Source organism: Rattus rattus, chromosome 4 (assembly GCF_011064425.1).
Source record: "Rattus rattus isolate New Zealand chromosome 4, Rrattus_CSIRO_v1, whole genome shotgun sequence".
NCBI lineage: Eukaryota > Metazoa > Chordata > Mammalia > Rodentia > Muridae > Rattus > Rattus rattus.
In genome coordinates this window covers 164,910,592-164,932,816 of record NC_046157.1, presented here as the reverse complement: position 1 = coordinate 164,932,816, position 22,225 = coordinate 164,910,592, and the positions used below count along the sequence as shown (strand labels likewise).

General features: G+C 50.4%; 1 protein-coding gene across 1 annotated transcript; it reads right to left on the bottom strand.

Annotated features, from left to right (window-relative positions):
* Positions 1-1,935: 1,935 nt before the first annotated feature.
* Positions 1,936-22,218, bottom strand: Gpr35 (G protein-coupled receptor 35). The gene is made up of 2 exons (XM_032901661.1): positions 22,060-22,218; positions 1,936-2,878 (listed from the first exon to the last, which is right to left on the bottom strand). The coding sequence occupies exon 2, from the start codon at positions 2,866-2,868 to the stop codon at positions 1,948-1,950; it is 921 nt and encodes a 306-aa protein (XP_032757552.1). The 5' UTR covers positions 2,869-2,878; positions 22,060-22,218; the 3' UTR covers positions 1,936-1,947.
* Positions 22,219-22,225: the final 7 nt, after the last annotated feature.

Below are 22,225 nucleotides of genomic sequence, written 5' to 3'. Positions count from 1 at the left end.
ATTTTGACATTTGTTTTTTTCTCTGGGGTATGTGTTGGGGCCAGAGAACAACTTGTGCTATATGGTTCTCTCCTCCCACCATGTTGGTTCCAGGGACTGAGCTCAGGTTGTCAGGCTCGGTCGCTGGCACCTTTGCCAGATGAGCCATTTAACTTTCTCATATTTTTAGGATGCTAATTTTGCATATTTTGTGTAAAGACTCCTTCATTTTCCACCCCAGGTCTTCTGCATCATCTGAACAGATGGCCAAGCCTAGCCCACGGGGACATGGGATTTTCCTCTAAAGCTGAGGTTACCTGAGGAAGGTAGTGCGCCATGTGCATCAAGGCAGGGTGCTCTGCTGGTACCGTGGACGGGGAACCCACTACAGCACACTAGGGAGCATTGCGGGGGCCCCAAACGATCTATTTCTTCCCCCTTCTGATGCTTTCTCTCACAGTCAAGCTACTTAGGTGTCTGTTGTCTAGAGGCATAAGACTCAGAAAAGAATCATAGGCACACACGTGTGTATTATATATTTTGATATCATATAGATACATCATCCCTTCCAAGGTGAAGTTTTGGATAATATTGCAAAAGAGAGAGTGGAGGGAATGTGAGAACTGGAGGAGAGTGGGTGGGGCTTAGGATGCTGATCAGCTAGCAGGAATGCTGCTGCTGCGATCTTCTGAACACCCTCAGTCACGGCGAAGAAACAAGCGAACCACTACTGTGGTAAGCAGGGTGATGATCGTGAAGCTGTTAGCAATCTCTGACAGGGAGATGAGGGTCGTCAGCAGGCCTAGGATTGCAGCCACGGCTCCCTCACACCTTAGCCATGGGGATTGGTAATCTAGTGGTACAGTTTGGGGATTGTCACCTATGCTGAGTGGGGCTTCTCAGTAACGGAGCACCCAAAGAGCCACCATGCTTTTGTCAGCAACACCAGTAAACCGGTTCACCAATTTATACTTGGATGGAATCCTTTCTTTGGTGTCTGGAAGATGAGCAGACTTTTGGTTTTATAGAATAGGTCATACAAAAAAAGGGGGGTCAGTTAGGCAGTAGGCCTTGGATAAAGGGGTGGAGAATGGGGAGGGACAGACCCCTCCTCTGAGCTGGAGGGGCTCTGGCTCTGGGTATGACTGCAGCATTTGGGCCAAGACCAAAATCAAAGCACAGAGGGAGAAGCCCAGGGCTACCACACCTCCAAATGCGCTCTGGCTTTGGGCTGGCTTTGGGGCTGATACTTTACTCCTAAACCCCTTGCCACCTGGGGCCACATCCTTAGAGAGTGCAGGTACCAAACCAAATGTCCAGCTTCCTCACTACAAGCTCCAGTAGACCCCTCCCACAGCCACTGGCCTCAGTGACCAACAGGCCCACCACAGAATGGAAATACTGAAAGTGCTCAGGACAGCAACAGGGGTGTTACTGCTGAGCGTGACTTTGTGAGCGCTGGGTCTCCAGAGCTGTATCAACACTGACAGCCATGGGCCTTAGGGGACAGCCTTCCAGGTCATAGCCGCTGCCCTTCCGCTTAACCCTACATGTGGTGTGAAGTTTAGAGGTCGGAAAAGGAAACAGCCATTAGAGGGTCCTCTGGGAAGATGTCTCCTGGCTCTCTGAGCTGTATGTCCCTTCTTTGCCTCTCATCACTTGCATCTGGATGACAGAGGACCTTGCCAGGACCAACTCCATGGGAGAGCTAAACTCGGTGGCTAGCTATTAAGGCCACATTCTGGTGCCCAGGGGTTCTCGATCTGGGGCGGCAGGTATGTGGTCTCAGTCCAGGGTCCCTCAAGTCGGACATTAGAATCCTGTGGTCCTTTCAGAGGGGCAGATACAGCTTCTCCAGACCAACTGGGTCTCCTAGAGTGCTCAAACCGCACAGCGGGTTCAGGCTGATTCGGAGACTCCTTGCTCATATCACAGGTTCCTGTGGCTCACGGCACACGTTCACTGCTTCTAGGTGAGGCTCAGGCTCTGAGAATCTTGGCTCTTGTGGGGTGTGCCAGAGGCTGTGTCCGGCAAGGACGCATCCTGGAACTCTTTGGCCATGTAGTAGTAACAGATGGCATCCAGGCAGCAGTTGATGTCTGAGAGCTTGGCTGTGATTGCCAGGGCACGGCTGAAGATGTTTCGGGCAGCGCAGGTGTGGAGGTTCAGGGAGACCTGCACCGTCAGGATCAAATGCAGGGGCAGGAAGCAGATGATAAACACGGCCAAGTTGGCCCAGACCATGCGGGTGGCCTTCTGAGTGGCCTCCGCCTGCCCCACGTCAGTGGTCGGCCTTCGGGCCAGCGCAGTCACAACCTGCAAAGAGCAGAAGACCACTATGGCCAGCGGCAGGTAGAATCCCAGCAGCGAGAAGGCAGTGGTGCTGAAGTTGTAGCGATTTTGGCTGCTGAAGCAGAAGCCACCCTCCTGTATCCCCAGGCGCCAGCGCAGTACCAGGGAGGTGACCACTATCACCCAGAGGGCCACACACACTGCTACAGCCTGCCGTGGGGACCGCAGCTCACGGGCACGCAGGGGATGCCGCACTGCCACATAGCGGTCCACAGCAATGGCGGTGACCAAGCTTATGCTCATGTACCTGTTGACCAGGTAGATGCCCTGTGAGAGCTGGCAGATGGGTGTGTCCGAAGTACTGTGTTTCAGGGAGTACAGCACGAATGGCAAGGAGCAGAGCAGGCAGACGTCAGCCACGGCCAGGTTGGTCATATAGACGCGGGTCTCCGTCCACTGGTGCATGCGATAGCAGAATACCCAGAGTGCCAGGCCATTGAGCAGCAGGCCCAGCACCAGCAGCAAGACCAAGTAGAAGGTGAAGACGTAGTTGACTGCAGCAGGCCACGGGAGGATGCTACAATTTGTATTGTTCATGGTCCTAGGGCTGCAGGAGGGTCAGGAAGTCAGTGAGGGTAGGTGGAGGGAGGAGCCCCAGAGTAAGGCCCTGCCCCTGTCCCAAGGCCTGCCCACCTCAGTGTAGGAATTCTGGAGCAGGCCAGCGCCACACACTTGAAACTCCCCTTCACAAGGAAAATCTCAAAGTTGCCCTCAGGACCTAACCTCTGCTCACTAGACGATAGAGAGATCAAAGCCTCCAGAGTTGCTGGGAAGACCCAATGTTGCAGGGACCACTCCGAAGCTAGAGACAAAACAACCCCTGCCATCTCCTTAGTCCAACTCCTAGGACCAGCCTGTTGCCGAGGAGACGGGGGTAGTAGGAATGTCCACAGGCACTGTCCAAGAAACCTCCAACTCTCCAGATAGAGCTCAAGTCCTAGGCAGAGACAAAGGCTCACCAGCCTCACCCAGCAGGCAGCTCTAAGCAGGGAGGCCTCAGGGGCAGCTCCTCCTGTTGGCCTAAGGATCCCAAGACTGGGCCTTGTAGCTTTCTGCCCCTAACCTGACTGTAAGAAGACACCTACATTTGACTGACAGATATAGTCAGCACTCATTCTGCCCGGTCGAGAAGACTACAGAGGGTAACAGCTCAAGATAGTCTCTGGAAAGCTGTGGAGACTTCTGAAGCACCACCACTAGGCCCACATCATCCTAAGGGCCTATCCCAGGCTCATGTCTGAGTTCTGGCTTCTCAAAGGTGATAGTCCTGTCCCTCCAGGACCTGGGTGTACTCAGAGGCCCCTGTCCCTGCCACTGTCAGGAATGTCTCCAAAATTACCCCCCATCCCCTATCCACTCTCTACAGTGAGGCCCAGGGGGGTTACTGAGCCCATCAAACCCCAGCCAGGTGGGCCTGGGCAGTGGTCTGACAGGTGGCATAGCAATCAGACACCCTCACTCACCCTACTCCCAGGCTGGCCTTGGCTACCCCACCAGAGGGGTGCTGGTGTGACTCCACCACTGAGAGGGAACTAACCCAAGAAACTGCCAGCAAAGGCTGAGCCCAGGCACACCAGACGCCTGGTCTGCCCCCTTGTTCCTTGTTGGGTACCAGGACCAGGAAGGGTTGCAGGATTGGGTAAGTCATAGGTCTAGGGTTTACTACAGGGGCTTCCTGCAGGGGAAGATAACAGAGGAGAAGAGCTGCGTTCACCAGGGAGAATGAGGCCCAAGCAAGCTGTCTGCCTTGGAAACATTGGAAACATGGAAGGCACACTTTCCTTCCCCACACAGGAAATGGACAAGCACCCACCCCAGTGATTGCAAACAGTGAGGAGAAGGCATGTCAAGGTTCATTTCCTCCTTGGTCCCCAGGGCACCTACAAGCCTACAGCCCATTAGGGAAGCAAAGCACGGATTCCCGCTGAGATGAATATTCTGCTATCATATTTTTATGTCTAGATTCCATATCTGCCAGATCGATTAGACTGGCCTATTTGGTAGCAATCTTGGTTTCATGAACCATGGTTTGTTTTTTGTTTTTGTTTTTCCTTTCATACGACCCAGATTCTTGAGGCTCCTGGGGTATCCTGAACCAGGCTGAACTCCAAGGAGCTCCTCAGAGGCCCCGGCTTGGACTGCTCCTTTCTGTCTGCCCTTCACTCGCTGATACACTCACCCAGAAGCAGCCTGTGGGGCCTCCAACAGAACAGGTCCCCTGGAATTTGTTCAGTGTCCCATAGGAGTATCTAGGAGTCGGACAGAATGGGTCGTGGGATGCCTAAGGGGATGAACCCCACGCTGCTAGCATCGTTGCTCACACCTGAGGCCCCTGCACCTGAAAACTTAGCACTACTCACATAGTCTTACTCCTGCCTCTGGGCTTCTAGGGGGCGCGGCCTGGCTCCTCGGCCACCTGAAGCCTGTATAAGTGAGTGGCAAGAGCTCTTCTGCTTCCTGTCACATGCTCAAGCTTGGAACTTTCAGGTTACTTCTCAAATGGCCCAGAATTTTGTAGAGTCAGTCCAAAACCTCTGTCTGCTTAAGAGACAACACAGAAGTCTAAGGAAGAAGGATTCGAACATCCCAAGAGGTCAAGGTGCACAGACAGCTAGGAAGGAAACATCCTACTCAGGGAACCCTGGCCCTTCAGGGCACTTCCCCACAAAGTTCAGGATTTCAAGTCCCAGAGCCCAGCTACAGCCAGCATGTCCTGGCCTTGACTCAGCACAGCACAGGGACGGTAGCCAGGTCACTTCCATCGCCTCAGAGTTTCACATGGGTTGCCCTCAACAGGCGCAGCCATCCGTCACACAGCCAGTGCAGGGATGCTCACCGTTCAGGTTGGAGAAGCTGCCAGTGGTTGCTGGGCTAGGGAAATGGTGCTTTTAGGCTAGTAACTTCCTACCTGGTATGAAATATGGGGCTGACACGGGGAGGGGGGCTAGATGTGCACGGTGCAGGCCCTTTACCTTTGCAGGCAAGATGGAGCTCCCTTGTGGATGCCTGTTCCGTGGATTCAGCACTGACCACCCAGCAAAGAAGTCTGCAGAAAGCCTGAGCCCATCCCTTAGTCACCCGGATGCCTGGACAGAGGCCCACAGATCCCTGAGCACCTCTCTGCTTTCCGCTTATGATCAGGCCTGGGGCCCCACCCACTGCCTGGGACGTGAGGGCAAGAATAAGGCATCCTCAGTGGGATACTGCATAGGCTCTGAAACCACAGACCCCTACGGGAACGCCCTAGGTCCTACCTCAGGCATGGGGCGGGAAACCTGCTGCTCCTCCTCTCAAAGGCGCAAACAGCTGTTTTCTTTTCCAGCTTTCAAGTGCAAGCCACCACTTGCACAGAGTAGAGTCTGAAGTCTCTGATGTGGTCGGCACCAAGGCCTAGAAACACCCTGAGTCACTTTGTACTAGCTGCTTATGTCACTCCCACCTCCCCTCAACCCCTAAGGAGAATTGTGCACTGATCCTGAGCAAGTGCTCTGACAGCTCCCCCAGAAAGTGTACCCTGAGGACCTAAGTCCCCTGCCCAGTCCCAACTGCTCAAGCATACCCGTTCGCCACAGCTCAGCTCAACGTCACCTACGTGCCATAGCCCCCATCTCTACTTTCATCTGGCAGACCCCAACTCAGGCCCACTCATCTGACGAACTCTGATCTACGTCATCAGACACACCCCACCTCTACCCCACATCTGACAGATGCTCTAGCCTTACCTCAGACCCTAGCCCATTTCCACTTCATTAGCTCCATCTCAGCCCGGCTTTACTCCTCTGACAATGGACCCCCACCACAGCCCATCCCCACCCTCACCTCACCTTATGGACCCCAGCTCCATATCATCTGACAGATGCACCCCCCCAGCCTTACCCAGTCCGACCTCATTCAGCTAATAGCCTCCAGCCTGGCATCAGCAAGTGATAAATCTCCTGGAGATCTGGCCCATGTGGAAGCCCCAACTACATCATGTCATACACCTGTTCTCCCTGGGGCTGAGGATGGCCAGCCAGGGATGTCTTGTCCGCCTTAAGCCAGCCTGTAAGTGGAGTAGGCTGTCGGGCTTGCTGACGAAAGCAACAGGGAGGCGTCTGCTCCCCTCCCCCACGGCCTGCACAGCTTTCCTCAGCCCTAAGGCTGTGTTGAATGGAGGGGATTTCTGGAAGGGAAGCTGGTACCTGCTACCTCTGCGGACACCTACAGAGAAGCAGCAAACGAAGCCTTTGCTCTGGAAACAACGTGAAACCTCCAACCAGGCGGCCCAGCCCCACCCTCAGAAACTTCCTCTTCTGTGGCTGTGTATTCCAGGAAGGCACTCAACACGTGGAGATCAAGCTGAGCTCTGAGCCACCACCTTCTCTTGCACAGGGCACAAGCTGCCCACAATGCTGTCTCCACACCCCACCAAGCCTCCACTTGTACTCCGGGCTCTGAAGGGGACTCGAGGCACTGCTGCCCACGCTGTCCCACGGGGCTGCCCAGCCCTTTTCCCAGAAGACAGGGACCTGGGTGTTCCTGGTCAGGTTTCAGGGTCCATGCCAAATCTACACTCTCCCTGTTGGACAGCCTCAGACCCGTATCTTCTGCGGAAGGCCACCTGGTGCCTCTTGCCTCTAGCAGCCTCACTTTCCAGGTAGCGCGCTCTCCCTGAGGCCTGCTTGCCCCAGCCCTGCAGGCCTCACCTTCTCCTATGCTGAACCTGCTAAACCCACACCAGGCCCTGTCTGTCTCCCTCTCCCTCTCCACTTCCCCTCCCCCTCCCTCTCCCTCTCCCTTCCCTTCCTTCCCTCCCTCCCCTCCCCTCCCCCTCCATCACCATCTTTGCCGCCATGCTTCCTGCCACGATAATGCACAGTAAGCAAGTAAAACAGTGAAAACTGTAAGCAAGCCCCCCCCCCCAGCTAAACGCTTTCTTTTGTAAGTTTTGCCATGGTCATGGTGGTGTCTCTTCACAGCGAAAGGACACTAAGACAGGTGCTCAGGCCCGCGGTGGCCAGCAGTGAGCAGTGCACGTCCCTTGAGGATTCAGGGGACTGTAGCCACCTCCAGTGCCCATGTGAGGTTGGATGGAGCCTCCGCTCCATACACCTCCCTAGGGTGACCTAGTGCCTAAGGCAAAAGGAACAGGAAGGGTGAGCCTGCCCTTTTCTGAACTGCTGACCCTAACCTACACAGGTAGCTTTGCATTTGTCTTATTAAGACAACCCCTAAAGCACTGGTTTTGTTTTTCTTGAAGTCTGTTTGTTTCAGGGACTCCTAAGTGCTATGCTCCAGGTAGTGGCCATGTGACCACACACCGATCACCCAGCCCCAGGAGACAAGATCAGAAGGCAGGGTCCTCTGTGTCCCGACCATGGCTGTGCAAGGCAGGGCTGGCAGAGGGGATGTGACCTAGGTCTCAGCTCCATCCTGGCACTCTCAGTTCTTCACAGAACCAAGTCTTGAAGAAACAGCTTCCTGGGAACACCCCTCTACAACCAGCTGCCTCAAAGGCCGCCAAGACATGACCCTGCTTCTAATGTCATTTTGCGGATGGGTTCGTGGACTAGAGTTCACAAGGGAGTCGGTAACAGCTGGAGGTGTGAGCCTCTCTCAGCCATTGGCCCTGCACGGATCCACCTCTCTCTCTCTCTCTCTCTCTCTCTCTCTCTCTCTCTCTCTCTCTCTCTCTTCCCCCATTCAGCTCGCACTCGGGGTCCTTCCCACACCAGTCCTTAGCCTGTCAAGACTACTTCCCTTCATTCCACAAGTCCCGGCCCCACCTCAAAGAATAACAAGGTGCCCAAAATGGTGACACCCTTGGGCTCCACTTGAACTGAAGTCTCTCCCCATTTCAGGATCTCAAGCTTTCCAGCTCCTCAATGAGATCCCACCTGGAAGTCACCACCCCCCATCCCCCACCCCAACCCACCCTACCCCCACCCCACACCCCATCCCATCCCCAACCCCCTCACCCCTCCCCACACTCACTCCCCACCCCCCACCCCCACATTCAACCTGGTATCTTTTTCAGGAAGCGGCCATGAGACACCCTGAACACACCCTTACTCCATCCACCCTCTCCCACCTTGGACCCAGCAGCCCTTCTTCAGGGCCCAGCATCCATGATCCCTCTAATCTCAGCTTTCTACTTTCTCTCCGGCTCTCTGTGGGGACTGCTGGACATTTTCCATGCCACGATTTCCTCCTGGGTGTTTTGACCACCTGTTGCTGTCCTCCTCTTTGAGCTTGTGCCTTTGTCTCCTCTACAAGGTGATCCTGACAAGGTACAGTTAAGTACCAGGCTAGGGCTCTCACCTCCAACCCCGGAACCTGGGGAAAACCACTGTCCTGGTCCATGTCTCTGTAGGCCTTGTCCGGCAGCTGTATGCCAAGGCCCAGACTTTTGTCTAGGAGCTAATTCTTACAAAACTCTCATCTGAGCAATAGGCAGTGTCTCATGGATGTCACAGGATCTGGGACTCTCCTGAAAGTCCCTGGTAGAGTAAGGCTACAGGGAGTGGGGTCTTCATTATGCAGACTTGACAGAGGTGGCTCTGTGGGGATGAGTGACTGGGACACTGTTATCTCTGCCCACCCCAACTTTTCTGCGTATTTGAAAATTTCCATATGTTTGCGAGAATAAAGAAATGACCCCACATCTAACTTGGAGATGTCTGTGGAGAGCAAAGTCCATCAGTTGTTTAGACAGACAAATCAGTCAGGCAGTTGAGGGAGATGGTGCCACACGGCTAGTAACTTTGTTGTAGGGTCCCTTCACTCTGAAACTTGTCTCATATAACCCCTTGATGTCTGCACCCCAACTCTCTTGGCCTTCTTCAATAAATAAGGCCCCTCAGGCTCCACCAACTTTCTGTTATGACAGCAAGAACCTCTACCACTGAAAGTGATTTGTGTTGTGAGTCACTGGGGAGACCTAAAGTGTGAGGAGACCTAAAGGATTGATTAGGCAGCCATTTTCTGTATCCTTTCTTAAACAAAAAATGTCCTACGGCCTCTGAGATTTATCTATGCAATCACGCAGGGCTACGACAGAGCCGGTAGTCTGAAGACAAAGGTGCGAGCATGGAACTAAGAGAGCAGGCCTGGCTAGGCCTAGATTTGCTCCCCCCTCAGGTGCCTGTCATGCCCCACAAACTGACTTGTATTTTCTACTCGGACTGATTTAAAATGATCATTTCAACAAAAATGTGGCAAAGGCAAAAAGAAGAAGTCAACTTAGTTTCAGGAAAAGCACTGAGGTTAAGCTCTCTGTAGTCGGTCATATCTGAGATCTGGGAAGCCTACGGCCTCTAGTGAAGTCACTGGCTCTCTGACTATGCCCAGGCTTCCTGGAAATGAAGGCTTATCCTTCCACTCAGAGGTACTCACTCTCCCTTGGACAGCTCCAATTTTGCTGCTACTTGGCTGCCTGTGCTAGGAGCTGCTAAAAGCTCCTTCGGGGCTCTGCTCCCAGAAGCTGAACCTCTCCATCCACCTGTAACTAGTTAAGCATATTCCTGGCATAATTACTGCAGCCCTGCTTGGTCCGAATGACCTTGCCGTCATCATCTCTCGTCTTCCCGGCCTCTCTTCTGTCTCAGACAGCACAGAGATCTGATATCCAGGTCCATTCCTTCAGTGGGCAACTCTGGCCTCTGGCTATGCTAGCTCTATGGTCCTCTGCCGGTGAAATTTCCATAGGCCATGGTTGAGAGCTCTGATGGGAAGAAGTTACAATAGGATGCTCAAGAGACTTGGTGAAAGCCCAAAGAATCCTCAAATATTGAATAGGACCCTGAGAGAGCCCTGAAGGAAAACTAAAGGAGTTTTTGAGGGAGCTTTACAAGAGCTTTGAGGGGAATGACATGAAAGACTTCTGGGGACATCTGAAAGAGTCCTGAAGGGAATCTGAGGAGAGCCTGAAGTAATCCTGAGGGTTCTAGGGGAGCCTGAGGAGACCTTGAGGGGACACCGATAAGGTCTGAGGGATCCTGAAGCAGTCCTAAGAGGGTTCTATGGACTTCCTGAGAGGGCCCAGAGGAGAGCTGTCAGAGTTCTAAGTCCTAAAGAGCTCTGTATTGTGAGGGGGTGCTGAGTGGTGGCAGTAACGGCCACTGTCCTTCCTGCCCCACTCATCCCTCTTCTGTAGGAGGCCAGCACCCACCTCCAGCAGCCAATGTGTCCTGAGAGACATACGGGTATAATCCTTCCTTCTAGGAAACTTGTGTCCGCAGATGGTTTAGGTCAACAGACACCCCAAAGACTACAGAAGAATCATTATCCTCTGAGAGAATCTGCCTTGCCCAGAGATCACAGCAGGAGGATCCTGCAGACTGAGGGAAGGGGGAAGCTCACTGACGTCCAGTCTCACACCCTGGTGGTTCACTCACCTCAGGCAGTGCTCTTCTACTCCAGGCTGGCCTTCCCCCAAGTGCTGCTCAGTTTTAGTGCTGCCAGACACCTCTGTGGAACCCCCTCTGACGCAGTGGAATGGGACCGTGGGTGCTGCCCACGTGACAGTTTCTGCCACATCAGAGCCTCTTTGCCCTTTATTGCCCTCAAACTGCCTCCCTCACTCTTGGCCCTCCTTCCCCTTTCTTGACTAGAAGGCTGGCCTTCTGGCCTCACGCCAGGCCCACTGCTGGAGATGCTGTCTCCCTTCACAGCCCTCTAGTCACCAACTGTCTTTCCCAGCCTCAAGATGGTTTCAAGAACGCTATACCCTTCTAGCAGAGTCTTCTCCACACAATCCACCTCTAATCTGAGGGTCCCTCTAGCTACCCACCCTCCTAATACGGAGCCTTGACAGGCTTCTAAAAAAAAAAAAAAAAAAAAGGCTCACAGGTCCTGACCTATGCCAGAGACCTCAGACTGGGACAAATCTGGGACAAAAATGTCAGCTCATGCCAGCCAGTAGTGGAACATGCCTTTAATCCCAGCACTTGGGAGACAGAGGCAGGATCTCTGTGAGATCGAGGCCAGCCTGATCTACAGAGCTAGTTCTAGGACAACCAGGACTATACAGAGAAACACTTTCTCAAAAACAAACAAACAAAAAAAAAACAACAACAACAACAAAAAAAAGCCAGCTCACGAGAGTTGTGTGACGTGAATATCTTACAATATCTTACTCTATCTCTCCCCTCGGACACCAGCCTTCTGCTTGTGTAAGGTAGCATGTCTGCATGTCTTGGGAGGGCCGGGAGCTGGCTTAGTTGGTGCCTCAGACACACGAAGGCAACCTTCTTGAGAAACACGGGACTGAGGGTTCTCACAGCTACTCCAGGGCCACCAGCCCTCTGAGCCACTTCCTCCACGGTTGAGCAAGATGTGGCTGACGATAGACACACATGTGCGTGAACTGTTAGAGATACGAAAAAGTTATCCAGCCTGATCAAGGGAAGACAGGCACCAGTGCAGCTCTCTACGGCGCCGTGACCCCTCTCCATCAAACGGGCACGTGTCCAAAAGTCGTGTTGATCTGAGTGACTTCCTCTGGCATGACTCATTGATCCCTAAGGTGTTAGATGTCAGGCAAGACGAGAACTGTGATAATTATCTGACCCGATAACCTCATATCTAGGAATCTACCCCAGACGGTGAGAAAATGATGAGCGAATGCTTCAGGGTCAGCAATGCAGTGCAGACCTACAGAGTGGCCATAGCCTGACACTTGAGCTTGCAAGGCTGGCAGCATGGAGCACTGCAGAGCTGTAAGAGGCAAGAGGGTATTCTGTGTCTAAAATCTATTTTTAAGTTGGGCGGTGGTGGTGCACACACACCTTTAATTTCAGCACTTAGGAGCCAGAGGCAGGAGGATCTCTGAGTTCAAAACCAACCTGGTCAACACAGTTCTGGGACAGCCAGGGCTACGCAGAGAAACCCTGTCTTGAAAAACAAAACAAAACAAAACAAAACAACAACAAAGTCTTTCTAAGTGTGTGTGTGTGTGTGCGTGTGTGTGTGTGTGTGTGTGTGTGTGTGTGTGTGTGTGTGTGAGATGGTGGGGTTGAGGGAGTATACTAGAACATTATGGCCCTCTTTTTTTACCTTTTATTTTTATACAGGATCTTACTAACTTTCCCAGGCTGGTTCTGAACTCACTTTGTATCCCACTCAGACCTTGAACTTGTGATCTTCTGGTATCAGCCTCTAGGTTGAGTCTGGGAAAACATGTCTTTGCTACCAGACCCGGATAGTTTATAATCTTTTAATTTTTATTCTTTTTCTTCTTAATTTTTAAAGGACACAATGTCACCGTAAAACCGAGGCCAGTGTGCTGGCTAGTCTTATGTCAGCTTGACACAAACTACATTTATCAGAAAGGAGTGAACCTCAATTGAGAAAACGCCTCCATCAGATCTGGCTGTAAGGCATTTTTTAAATTAGTAATTGATGGGGGAAGATCACAGCCAATTGTGGGTGGTGCCATTCCTGGGCTGCTGGTCCTGGGTTCTATAGGAAAGCAGGCTGAGCTAGTTAGGGGAAGCCAGCCAGTGAGCAGCGCCCTCCATGGCGCTGGCCTCCACCCCTGCCTCCTGCTTCCTGCCCTGTTTGCTGTTTGATGATGAATAGCGACTTTGAGGCACGAGCAGAGCCTTTCCTCCCCAACTTGCTCTTTGGCCATGATTATTTTGTCACAACAATAGAAACCCTGACAGTGGGCTGGAGAGGTGGCTCAGCGCTTAAGAGCTCTGACTGCTCTTCCAGAGGTCCTGAGTTCAATTCCCAGCAACCACACGGTGGTTCACAAGCATCTGTAATGGGGTCTGATGCCCTCTTCTGGTGTGTCTGAAGACAGCTACGGTGTACTCACACACATCCTGACAGCTAGCCTAAACTCAGGATCCTTTGCCTCAGTGTGATGAAATTACAGGTGTAAGACACCACGCCCAGATACTTTATATCTGTTTGTATGGAGCCAGTAGCTTTTGAAGTTTGTTTGCTTGCTTGCTTAGCTTTATTTCTTTTTGAGACTGGGTCTGACTAGGTAGCGCTGGCTGCCCTGGAATTCTCTATGTGAACCTGGAACCCATAGATCCACTCACATCTTCAGGACTGCTAGGATTAAAGGTGTGTATTACCACACTTGGCCTTACAGGGAAAAAAAGGAACTTTAAAATATCCTTAACAGTGAGAGTAAAATAAGGCTCGTTGACTTGTAATAGGAATAGACAGAATAACCCTTCCGCTCTTCCAAGTGATTACGAAGCCCGGTCAGTTCGGCCTGCTTGCAAAAAGAATGACCCCCCAAACCGTTGCTTTCAATAATCATTTCCAAATATTTTAAAATAATGTTTTGTGTATATATCAATATATTCCCCAATCTGTAAAACATCACCCGGATCTGCACTAGTTTCAGTGCATGGCCCTGTCACTGAGCACTCTGTGTCTGAGGAGAGAACTGAGCGGCCGAGTATCTGCTGAGTTACGGTAGATGAGGTGAGGTAGACATTGTATAGATCTGCGTGTGAATGGAGAGTGCCTGTTTATACTTCTCCTGTCCTACACACGGTCAAGAGAGTTCTTAGTTCAGACAACACACAGGCTTACGGGTGTAGAATGAAGCTTCAGGCTACCCTCAACTGTATACAAAGACCTCCTCAGCGCCTGAACATCTAGTCTCTCTCGGCCGCTGCACACTGTGGGACAGCTATACAACATGGCCGTTGGGTTTCCTCAGAGCCAGAAGAGGAGGAGATATTCTTGACAGAGACGGGGGTCTTCACCTAAATCCAGAAATGGCAATGTGTTGTATGATCTGCTGTGAGAGCGTAAGTCCTGTCCACCATGAACAGCAGGGGTGTCGGGAGGCAGGGGGACTGCTGGCCACATGATGCTCACCGGTAGCTGCATCACAGAAAGAGCGGGCCACTCTTCCTACAACATGGTGTTGCCAGGAATCAAGTAACACCAGCGTCTGCTTGGGCATCTAGACCTGCCTGAAAGTTGTTGGGAGACGGGTGGGCAAGAAGCAGTGACACTAAGGCATGCAAGTGGGCAGGATCAGCCTGTGGGGGGAAGCTCAGGGCAAGAGACAAACAAAAGAAATAGTTACAAGCTAAGTGGCAGATAGTGGGGCAAGGAAGATGCCCTTGATGAAGAGACTTAGGAGACCCATCAGTAGTGTAAACCGTGTGGACTCTCTGGTCTCCACTGAGTTGCTGCATCAAGATGGGTGGCCAGGACGCCAATCATAACTAAGCCTGTGTCACATGTCACAAGGGTCAGGCAGAGTCAGAGAAGAAGGAAGAAACTGCCACTTCCTCATTGCCATTGGTCCTGATGACACAAAGCAAGGACCAGGTACATAAGGATGGGGCTAGTCTCCCTGCTAAGGGACCTGACAGGAGGCCCTTGCCTTTGGACTGACCTGGGAGAGGAAGAGAAAGACTGTGTATTACAGCAAAGGAGGGGAAGAGGCCACTACGAGGAGTGAGCTGGGAGAGGGCTGACTCCACGTGTGCACAGCCTGCCTGGTAGAGACAGCAGTTCACTGCTGCAGCCCCTTCTGGGGTACATGCATGGAGGTGTCTTTCCTCGGAGGACCTGCTGCCCTAGCCTCACGGTCGTGATGGGTCAACCTTGAAAGATCACACAGAGGACTCTGACCTGCAGCCAACACCTCTGGTCCTGGCTCAATTATGGAAACTGCCCTTTTAAATTTAAGATGGGAATCGATCCCTGCCCATTGGTTCTTTCTTCTCTGCTACAACCCAGCCAGGGGCAGCAGTGGTGATGAGGCTCCCATATTTTTAAAAGACCCTTTCATTTCTCATTCTGGGCTTTGTGTTGGTGAAGTGATTAAGATAATGTGAGCTGGTAGGTGGGAGACACGGCAGTGATATTGGTCATCACAGGCATGGGTATGGGGGATGTTGTGGGTTCCCTACATAAAACAGTTCATGTTGTCTATGCTGGTCAGTCAGCACTTGGTGGGCAGAGACAGATGGATTTCTAAGTTCGAGGCCAGCCTGGTAAACAGAGTGAGTTACGGGACAGCCTGAGCTATCAATTTGACATGACCTAGAACTCCCAGGGAACAGAAGCCTCCTCAGGACTCTGGCTGGGTGGCTCTTTTGGGTGCCTGCTTTGGTACTGATAGCCCCGAATCCATCTGCACAGTGGGGAAGAATCATGGCCTAGAAAAGCCAGACATTAGCCTGAGTCCTAAAGGGAGTGAGAGGGGGCAGAAATACATGGCCAGCCCAGGCTTCCTGACAGAGCAAGGAATGACACAGACAGTGGTGCATACAAGGTTATGCAAGCCATGAAGTCCAGGTAGCTGGGGGCTGATGGGAAGTAGAGGAGGAAAACAAGGGGTGTGGTGTCCAGAGACAAATCATCAGAACAAAACTCATCCTAAAGGTGTTTAGCTAAGGGGCAGTGTCTTAGTTAGGGTTTTATTGCTGTGAACAGACACCATGACCAATGCAACTTTTATAAGGACAACATTTAATTGGGGCTGGCTTGCAGGTTCAGAGGTTCAGTCCATTATCATCAAGGCAGGAGTGTAGCAGCATCCAGGAAGGCATGGTGCAGGAGGAGCTGAGAGTTCTACATCTTCATCTGAAGGCTGCTAGGAGAAGACTCACTTCCGGGCAGCTAGGATAAGGGTCTTAAAGCCCATGTCCACAATGACACACCTATTACAACAGGGCCACACCTACTAATAGTGCCACTCCCTGGGCTGAGCATATACAAACCACCATGGGCAGACACTGCAAAGAGCTATTGAAAACGGGTTTTGTTTTGCTTTGGGTTTTTGGAAACAAGATCTTGAGGTAAAATAGAAAGACAGGGGAAAGTACAGACATGAAAAGGAGCCCCTCAGCCCGGAGTCTGATTGAGGCTTCTCATCAGCTGAAATCAAGAATTCTAACATAACATAGTGAATTATCTTCAGAGCATTCCTCCCCTCCCCCCAAACCCCCAACACCTAGGACTTCCTAGGAATGCCACCAGAAGTCCTCTTTCCAGTGAAAGGACATGTCCTGATGCCCTTGTGCAACTCTAGTGGCTCCAGCTTATATTTCACCATCTTGTAATCCATGCAAGGCATCTTTTGATCAACTATATTATCTCATTTATTGAAAACTAGGAAAAAAGACAAGGAGCCAACTCAGCAACCGCCAGAACAGTATGTCTGGCTAGTGCTAGGACACTTACAGTTATGGCTTTCTCTTGAGTGTGCTCTATCCTTTCTGAATCTCTTGTCCTCGTCACCATGCTAAAACTGTCTTGAACAAACCGCAACTCCCTAAGAAGCCCGCACTCACGCTCTCTGGCGTCTTCTCTCCCGTAGTCCATCTATTTTTAGGAAGCTCCACTACTAGATACTGGCTTGGCCTAAAGTTCTTTTGTGCACCATGAGTTTGCTTTTCTCTGAGTTTACTCCTTGAACTCCTTAGGCTGCTGCAGGTGACAGATAGACCTGTCTCCATCCCAGCTACTTCTGACAGCTCCACTCCCTAGCCCAGGTGACCTGGAACTCACAAGATAGCCCAGAACTGCCTTGAACTCATGACAACCCTCCTACCTTAGCCTTCCAAGTCCTAGAACTACAGGCGTGTAATTCACCATGCCAGGCTCTGTTAAGAATGGCTCATCGGTTAAGAGCACTGACTGCCCCTCCAGAGATCCTGAGTTCAAATCCCAGCAACCGCATAGTGGCTCACAACCATCTGTAATGAGATCTGATGCCCTCTTCTGGTGTGTCTGAAGGCAGCTACAGTGTACTTATATAGAATAAATAAATAAATCCTTAAAAAAAAAAGAATGTTAATTCCATGGCAGATCTATATTGTAAAGACATGGAGGTGTCTATGGAGATAGCACGGGGAGATAGCGCGGAGAAAGAGTCCTTCCCTAGTATGTGAGAAGCTCTAGGTTCAACTTCCAACACAGCAAACCAACCAAACAATCCCCACCTGCCTAGAGTTAACCACGGAACCACTTCTCTGAGGACAGGCTGGGCTGCCATCAGGCCAGCACAGCTGCTTTGAGCCCTTCATGATTGCTCTGAGGAAACACCAGCTACAAACACCACTGTAACCATGGCTTCTGCTCTGGGGGACTTGCTCCAATCCCAACCACTTCAGCAGCCTGTAATTACTCTAGGTGACTATACTTTAGCCATAGAAACCTTGGTTGGTGCCCCGGTGACTGCACATCTTTCCCCTGGAGGAATTCAGGACTTCCTTCCTTGTTTGCTCCTGACTGGCACACATTCAAGGCTTATGACTGGAATGTATGTAGGGTGGTGATGGTGGAGGTGTGGGCTGTAAGATAAACAGAACACACCCCTTTCTGGCTAGAATATACAGCACTGTTCCTGCTTTCTGGGGTCAGTCCTGGAGACTTCTCTTCCATTTGCCAACCCTTGGTGTTACAATATGAAGCCACAATAAAGGTTTTCCCAAATGGCCTCTTGCCTACTTATGGTAGAGCAGGCTGGGCCGGTTGTACAAAAAGCAGACAAAAGCTCATCTTCCCTCTCAGGTCTCTTTCCTCAACTCCCTCAGCACTGGACTGAGGATTGCACCACGTGCCCACTGAAGCATTAGTCCTCAAGGCTCCCAGGTCACTGGTCCTCAGTGCATGCCTGGCAGAAACTACCTTGCTTCTCCTGCAGTGGCCTCCAGCAAAGCTAATATGGCCTCACTTTGAGGACTTTTTTGATAACTATTTTAGTGACACTCTGGATAATACAAATGAACCTATTTACCCACCACAGAATCTAGGGCCAGAACTTAAAATGATCTTGGAGGTTTCTTGAACATTTCCCTGAAACCCTCTGATGTCCATGCCACCACAAAGCCACTTCCTCTGTGGCAGCCATGACCCACATGTCACCTGTCTTCTCGAACTACTCTGACCTTTCCTCTCACACTCCTTGTGAAGCTCCTCTTGGTCCCGGGCCCTTTCCTGGTCATAGCAGATTCTCTCACTCCTGTTGATCCCACCATTACCCTTGCTTCTGACCCCAAACTGCCACCAGCCTGGACGCTGGCTTGAGCTGGGCACACAGGGGTCTGCCTAACAGGTGTTTTCTGTCCGATGCCTCCACATATTTGACGATCAGTTTGTGTCCAGACGACCTCCTCATCTATCCCTCTCAACACTCCAAATGCTAATTTCCCCTAAAATTTGGTAACTCAAGGTGATCTTGCAACTGCTTCCACCGGATACCTGAGTCTGATTCTTCCATCCTCTCTCCTTACCTCTCTCCTACTTCTAAATAATCATCAATAAATTAACTACGCATGTGATAAATCCTACAATAATCACTGAAAATAAAACAAAAATCTAAGTTGAGCTGATATAGGAGGTAAATGGAATAGAAAACAAGGGAACCCCTAACCAAAATGGGGGGTCAGGAGGTAGATGAGATAAACAAAAAACAAAGATGGTCACTTTCAAACATAAACGTAGCCTCGAACAAACACTCCAATTAAAAGGCAAAGATAAGTGGAGGCGATGGAACACAGGTGAGAACTCTTGCCGTGACGGCTGGGTCATCTGAGCTTTGTCCAGGAGCTCACGGAAAAAGGGGAACGCACCGGCACACAGCAGTAGTCCTAGCGTTTCAGTGGGAGACAGAAGGCGGAGACAAGACTACCCAGAAGCTTACCAAAGGCCAGCAAGCCTGGAGCACACGATGAAGGAACAAGAGGGATCTGCCTCGAAAAGGGTGAAAGAGAGCACGGACTCCTGATGGTTGTCCTCTAACATGTGTGCGCGGCACATGCTCACCCGCATGCACATGCTCACCCGCATGCACACACACCCCCCTTAGAAATAAAGTAAAGGGCTGGAGAGATGGCTCAGTGGTAAGAGCTCTGACTGCTCTTCCAGAGGTTCTGAGTTCAAATCCCAGCAACCACATGGTGGCTCACAACCATCTGTAATGGGATCTGATGTCCTCTTCTGGTGTGTCTGAAGACAGATGCAGTGTGCTCATATAAATAAAAATAAATAACTCCTTAAAAGGAGAAAAAAGAAGTAAAGTAAAAGCAAAGATTATTAAAGTGAATTTTAAAACCAGGAAGTAATAATATGCTGGCTGTGTGAGACTCACTTTAAATATAAAGAAAAGTTAAGAGTAAAAAAAAAAACAATATAAAACAGCAAAGAAGTTGTAAGATTAGAGCTTGAATTGTAAAAAAAAAAAAAAAGCTTGCTTGGGTGTATTATGTCAAATAGACTGGCGCTGTTAAAGTCTTTCATGGGAACTCAGAACACGCAACCAAAGTTAGTCAGAACATGTTACACTGGAGCACCAGTCTACCCGTCCTGAACGGAATTTATAGGACACCACACCTAGCAACAGAGTGACAAGGACTATCTTCAAATACGTATAGAACATTCTCAAAGCAGGCAACATGTCAGGCTGTAAGGGAAGTCTTTATAAAATTAAAAGGCTTTAAGTCTGGTACTGTGGCATATGACTGTAATCCCTCATACTCAGGAAGCTGAGGCAAAAAGATAACTAGTTTATGGCCAACCTGGGCAACATACAAGAGCTTGTCTCAAAAAACTCAAACAAAAACATTGACAAGGGACTGGAGAGGTGGTTCAGAGGTTAGGAGCACACACTGTTCATTCAGAGGACCTGAGTTCAGTTCCTATGTTGTGTGGTTCATAACCACCATTACCTCCAGTTCCAGTGGGATCTGATATTCTGGCCTCCATGGGGACCCAAACCCATGCATTCACATGCACATGCATGGGTGCGCGTGCATGCACGTTTGCTATCCCAATCTCAAACTGTGTCTCAAAAAACCCAAAACAGGTATTTTTACAATTTTAACTTGAAATGCTCCCAAAACACCACCTTTAGAAACAATCCAATGATCAGTGTTGATTGGAAGAACCGTAGAAAGCATTTGGAACCGAATGGCAATGAGAGCAGATCTCAGTACTTAGGGAGACGTCAGAGCTGTGCTTTCAGGGCAATTTGTGGTTTATTCCAGGAGCTGAGATTCCACTTTAGGAGGCTGGAAAAACAACAAACTAACCCAAACAAACAGAAGAAAGGAAACATGAAGGAAAAATGATAATTCAATGTGTTAGAACAAAGACATTAGTTTTGTTTCTAAGCTGGAGCCGCAGATACTCATGAGCTGCTGTGTGAATACTAGGAATTGAACCTGAGTCCTGAGAATGAAGAGTCAGTGTTTTTCACCACTGAGCCACCTCTTCAGCAGAAGGAAGTGGGTTTTAATCTGGGCCTAGCAGTGAAGGCCTGTAACTTCAGCTTGCTGGGGCCTTAAGGAGGAAAGTCGTGAGTTCAAGGCTGCTCTGGCCTGGCCTGTGGCAATTTCAGTGGTAACCTAGACAAGTTAGAGAGACCCTGGGGGAGGGGGCTGCTGTTATTCATAAAGGTAAACAAAACTGGCAGTCTTCTGGCTAGATTGCTCAAAGCAAAACAGGAACAAATCACTAATATGAGAACTGAAAGAAAAGCTTTGAGAGACTTCCAACATCAGGATCAAAACAGGTAGCTTTAATCAAATATATTTGACGATTTTGATAAAAATAGATGAGTTTATTAAAAGTCACCCCTTGCCAAAGTTAGTATCAAAAATACAAAGTAGAATAGCTTACATCCATTAAAGTTCTTGAGTTTGTAATTTAAAATATTTCTGTAAAGGAAACGCTCCACCTTGGTAATGTTCCTGGTGAGGTCCACCTGCATTTAAGGATAAAGATGAACTGAAACTCCTGTCAGAATGTCACAGGGCATCATCCTCTAAGGCAGACCCTGACCTCTCACTGGAACTGCACACAGGTGTTACGACCAGTGTCACACATGAACACAGCCGTGAAAATCATACCCAAAACCCAGCAATTAAACCCAACAATATGTAAACTGGAGCACGCCATCAACCAGTACTCCAGGAGTGGAAGGCTAGTTAGTTTTAACATTATCTGCCAGAGAATTCATCACATAATAGGAAAAAATGAAATTCATATGATTTATGTAATCCCCTTAGTAAGTACAGAAAACATATTTGACAAAATACCCCATTTCTGACAGACAGAACTCTTAGTCATCTAGGACTGGAAGAATACTCCCCACACACGATAAAGGACACCCACACGGAACTGACAGGAAACTTCACACGAGGCAGGGAGAGGCTAAAATTTTTCCTCTGTACTCAGGAACATTGTGGTTCTTACTACAACTATCAAGATTGCACTGGGGGTCCCGGCCAGAGAACGCAAGCCTGGGAGGATGTGACGCTGAAAAGGGGTAAGTTTAAGCTCCTTTTCAGGGGGACATGCAGAAAATGCTCCCAGCCAGCAATGCCAGCCAGCCTAGCCTACTAAAGCAGAAAAACCCTAAGACAGCAGCTCCAGCCAGGACTCTGAGGTGGGCCCAGAGGCTGCAGTGTATCTCCAAGGATACGATGATTCTTCCATTAATTTCAGATGGAGGTAGAGCTGCTGTAAATCTGTGAGTATCAGAGGATAAAAGAAGACAGGGAGTCGTACCTAGGAAGCTCTGTAGGTTAGTAAGGCTTAATAAGGTTATGGGTGGGAGGGGGGAGGAGAGCAGATAGAGAAAGGGAGGGAGGGGAGAGGGGATCACAAGAGTGCAATGGCAGGACATGGGGTCCACTGACTGAGCTATGAGATCCTCTCCAAGGCTCGACCAGCCCAGCCTACCCTGTTTAGCCTCCTATCCCATGCTGCCCTTCCATGACCACATGTTCAGGGTCAGGACTCCATACTCACCCTAGAGGCTCTGGACCCTGGAGGTTGACTGCGCTCAGGAGGAAGGAAGGGTGAGAAAGGTCAGAGAAGGGCAGCCATGATGGGGCAACACACAGCCTCAGGAAGCCTTTCCCCACTGCCCTGGAGCAGGAAGCAGTGCTGGGAAGGGGCTGGGCTAGTAAAGGGG

Bases quoted from the DNA above. Each gene is read 5' to 3' on its own strand.
- Gpr35 (XM_032901661.1), bottom strand. From the start codon at position 2,868: ATGAACAATACAAATTGTAGCATCCTCCCGTGGCCTGCTGCAGTCAAC.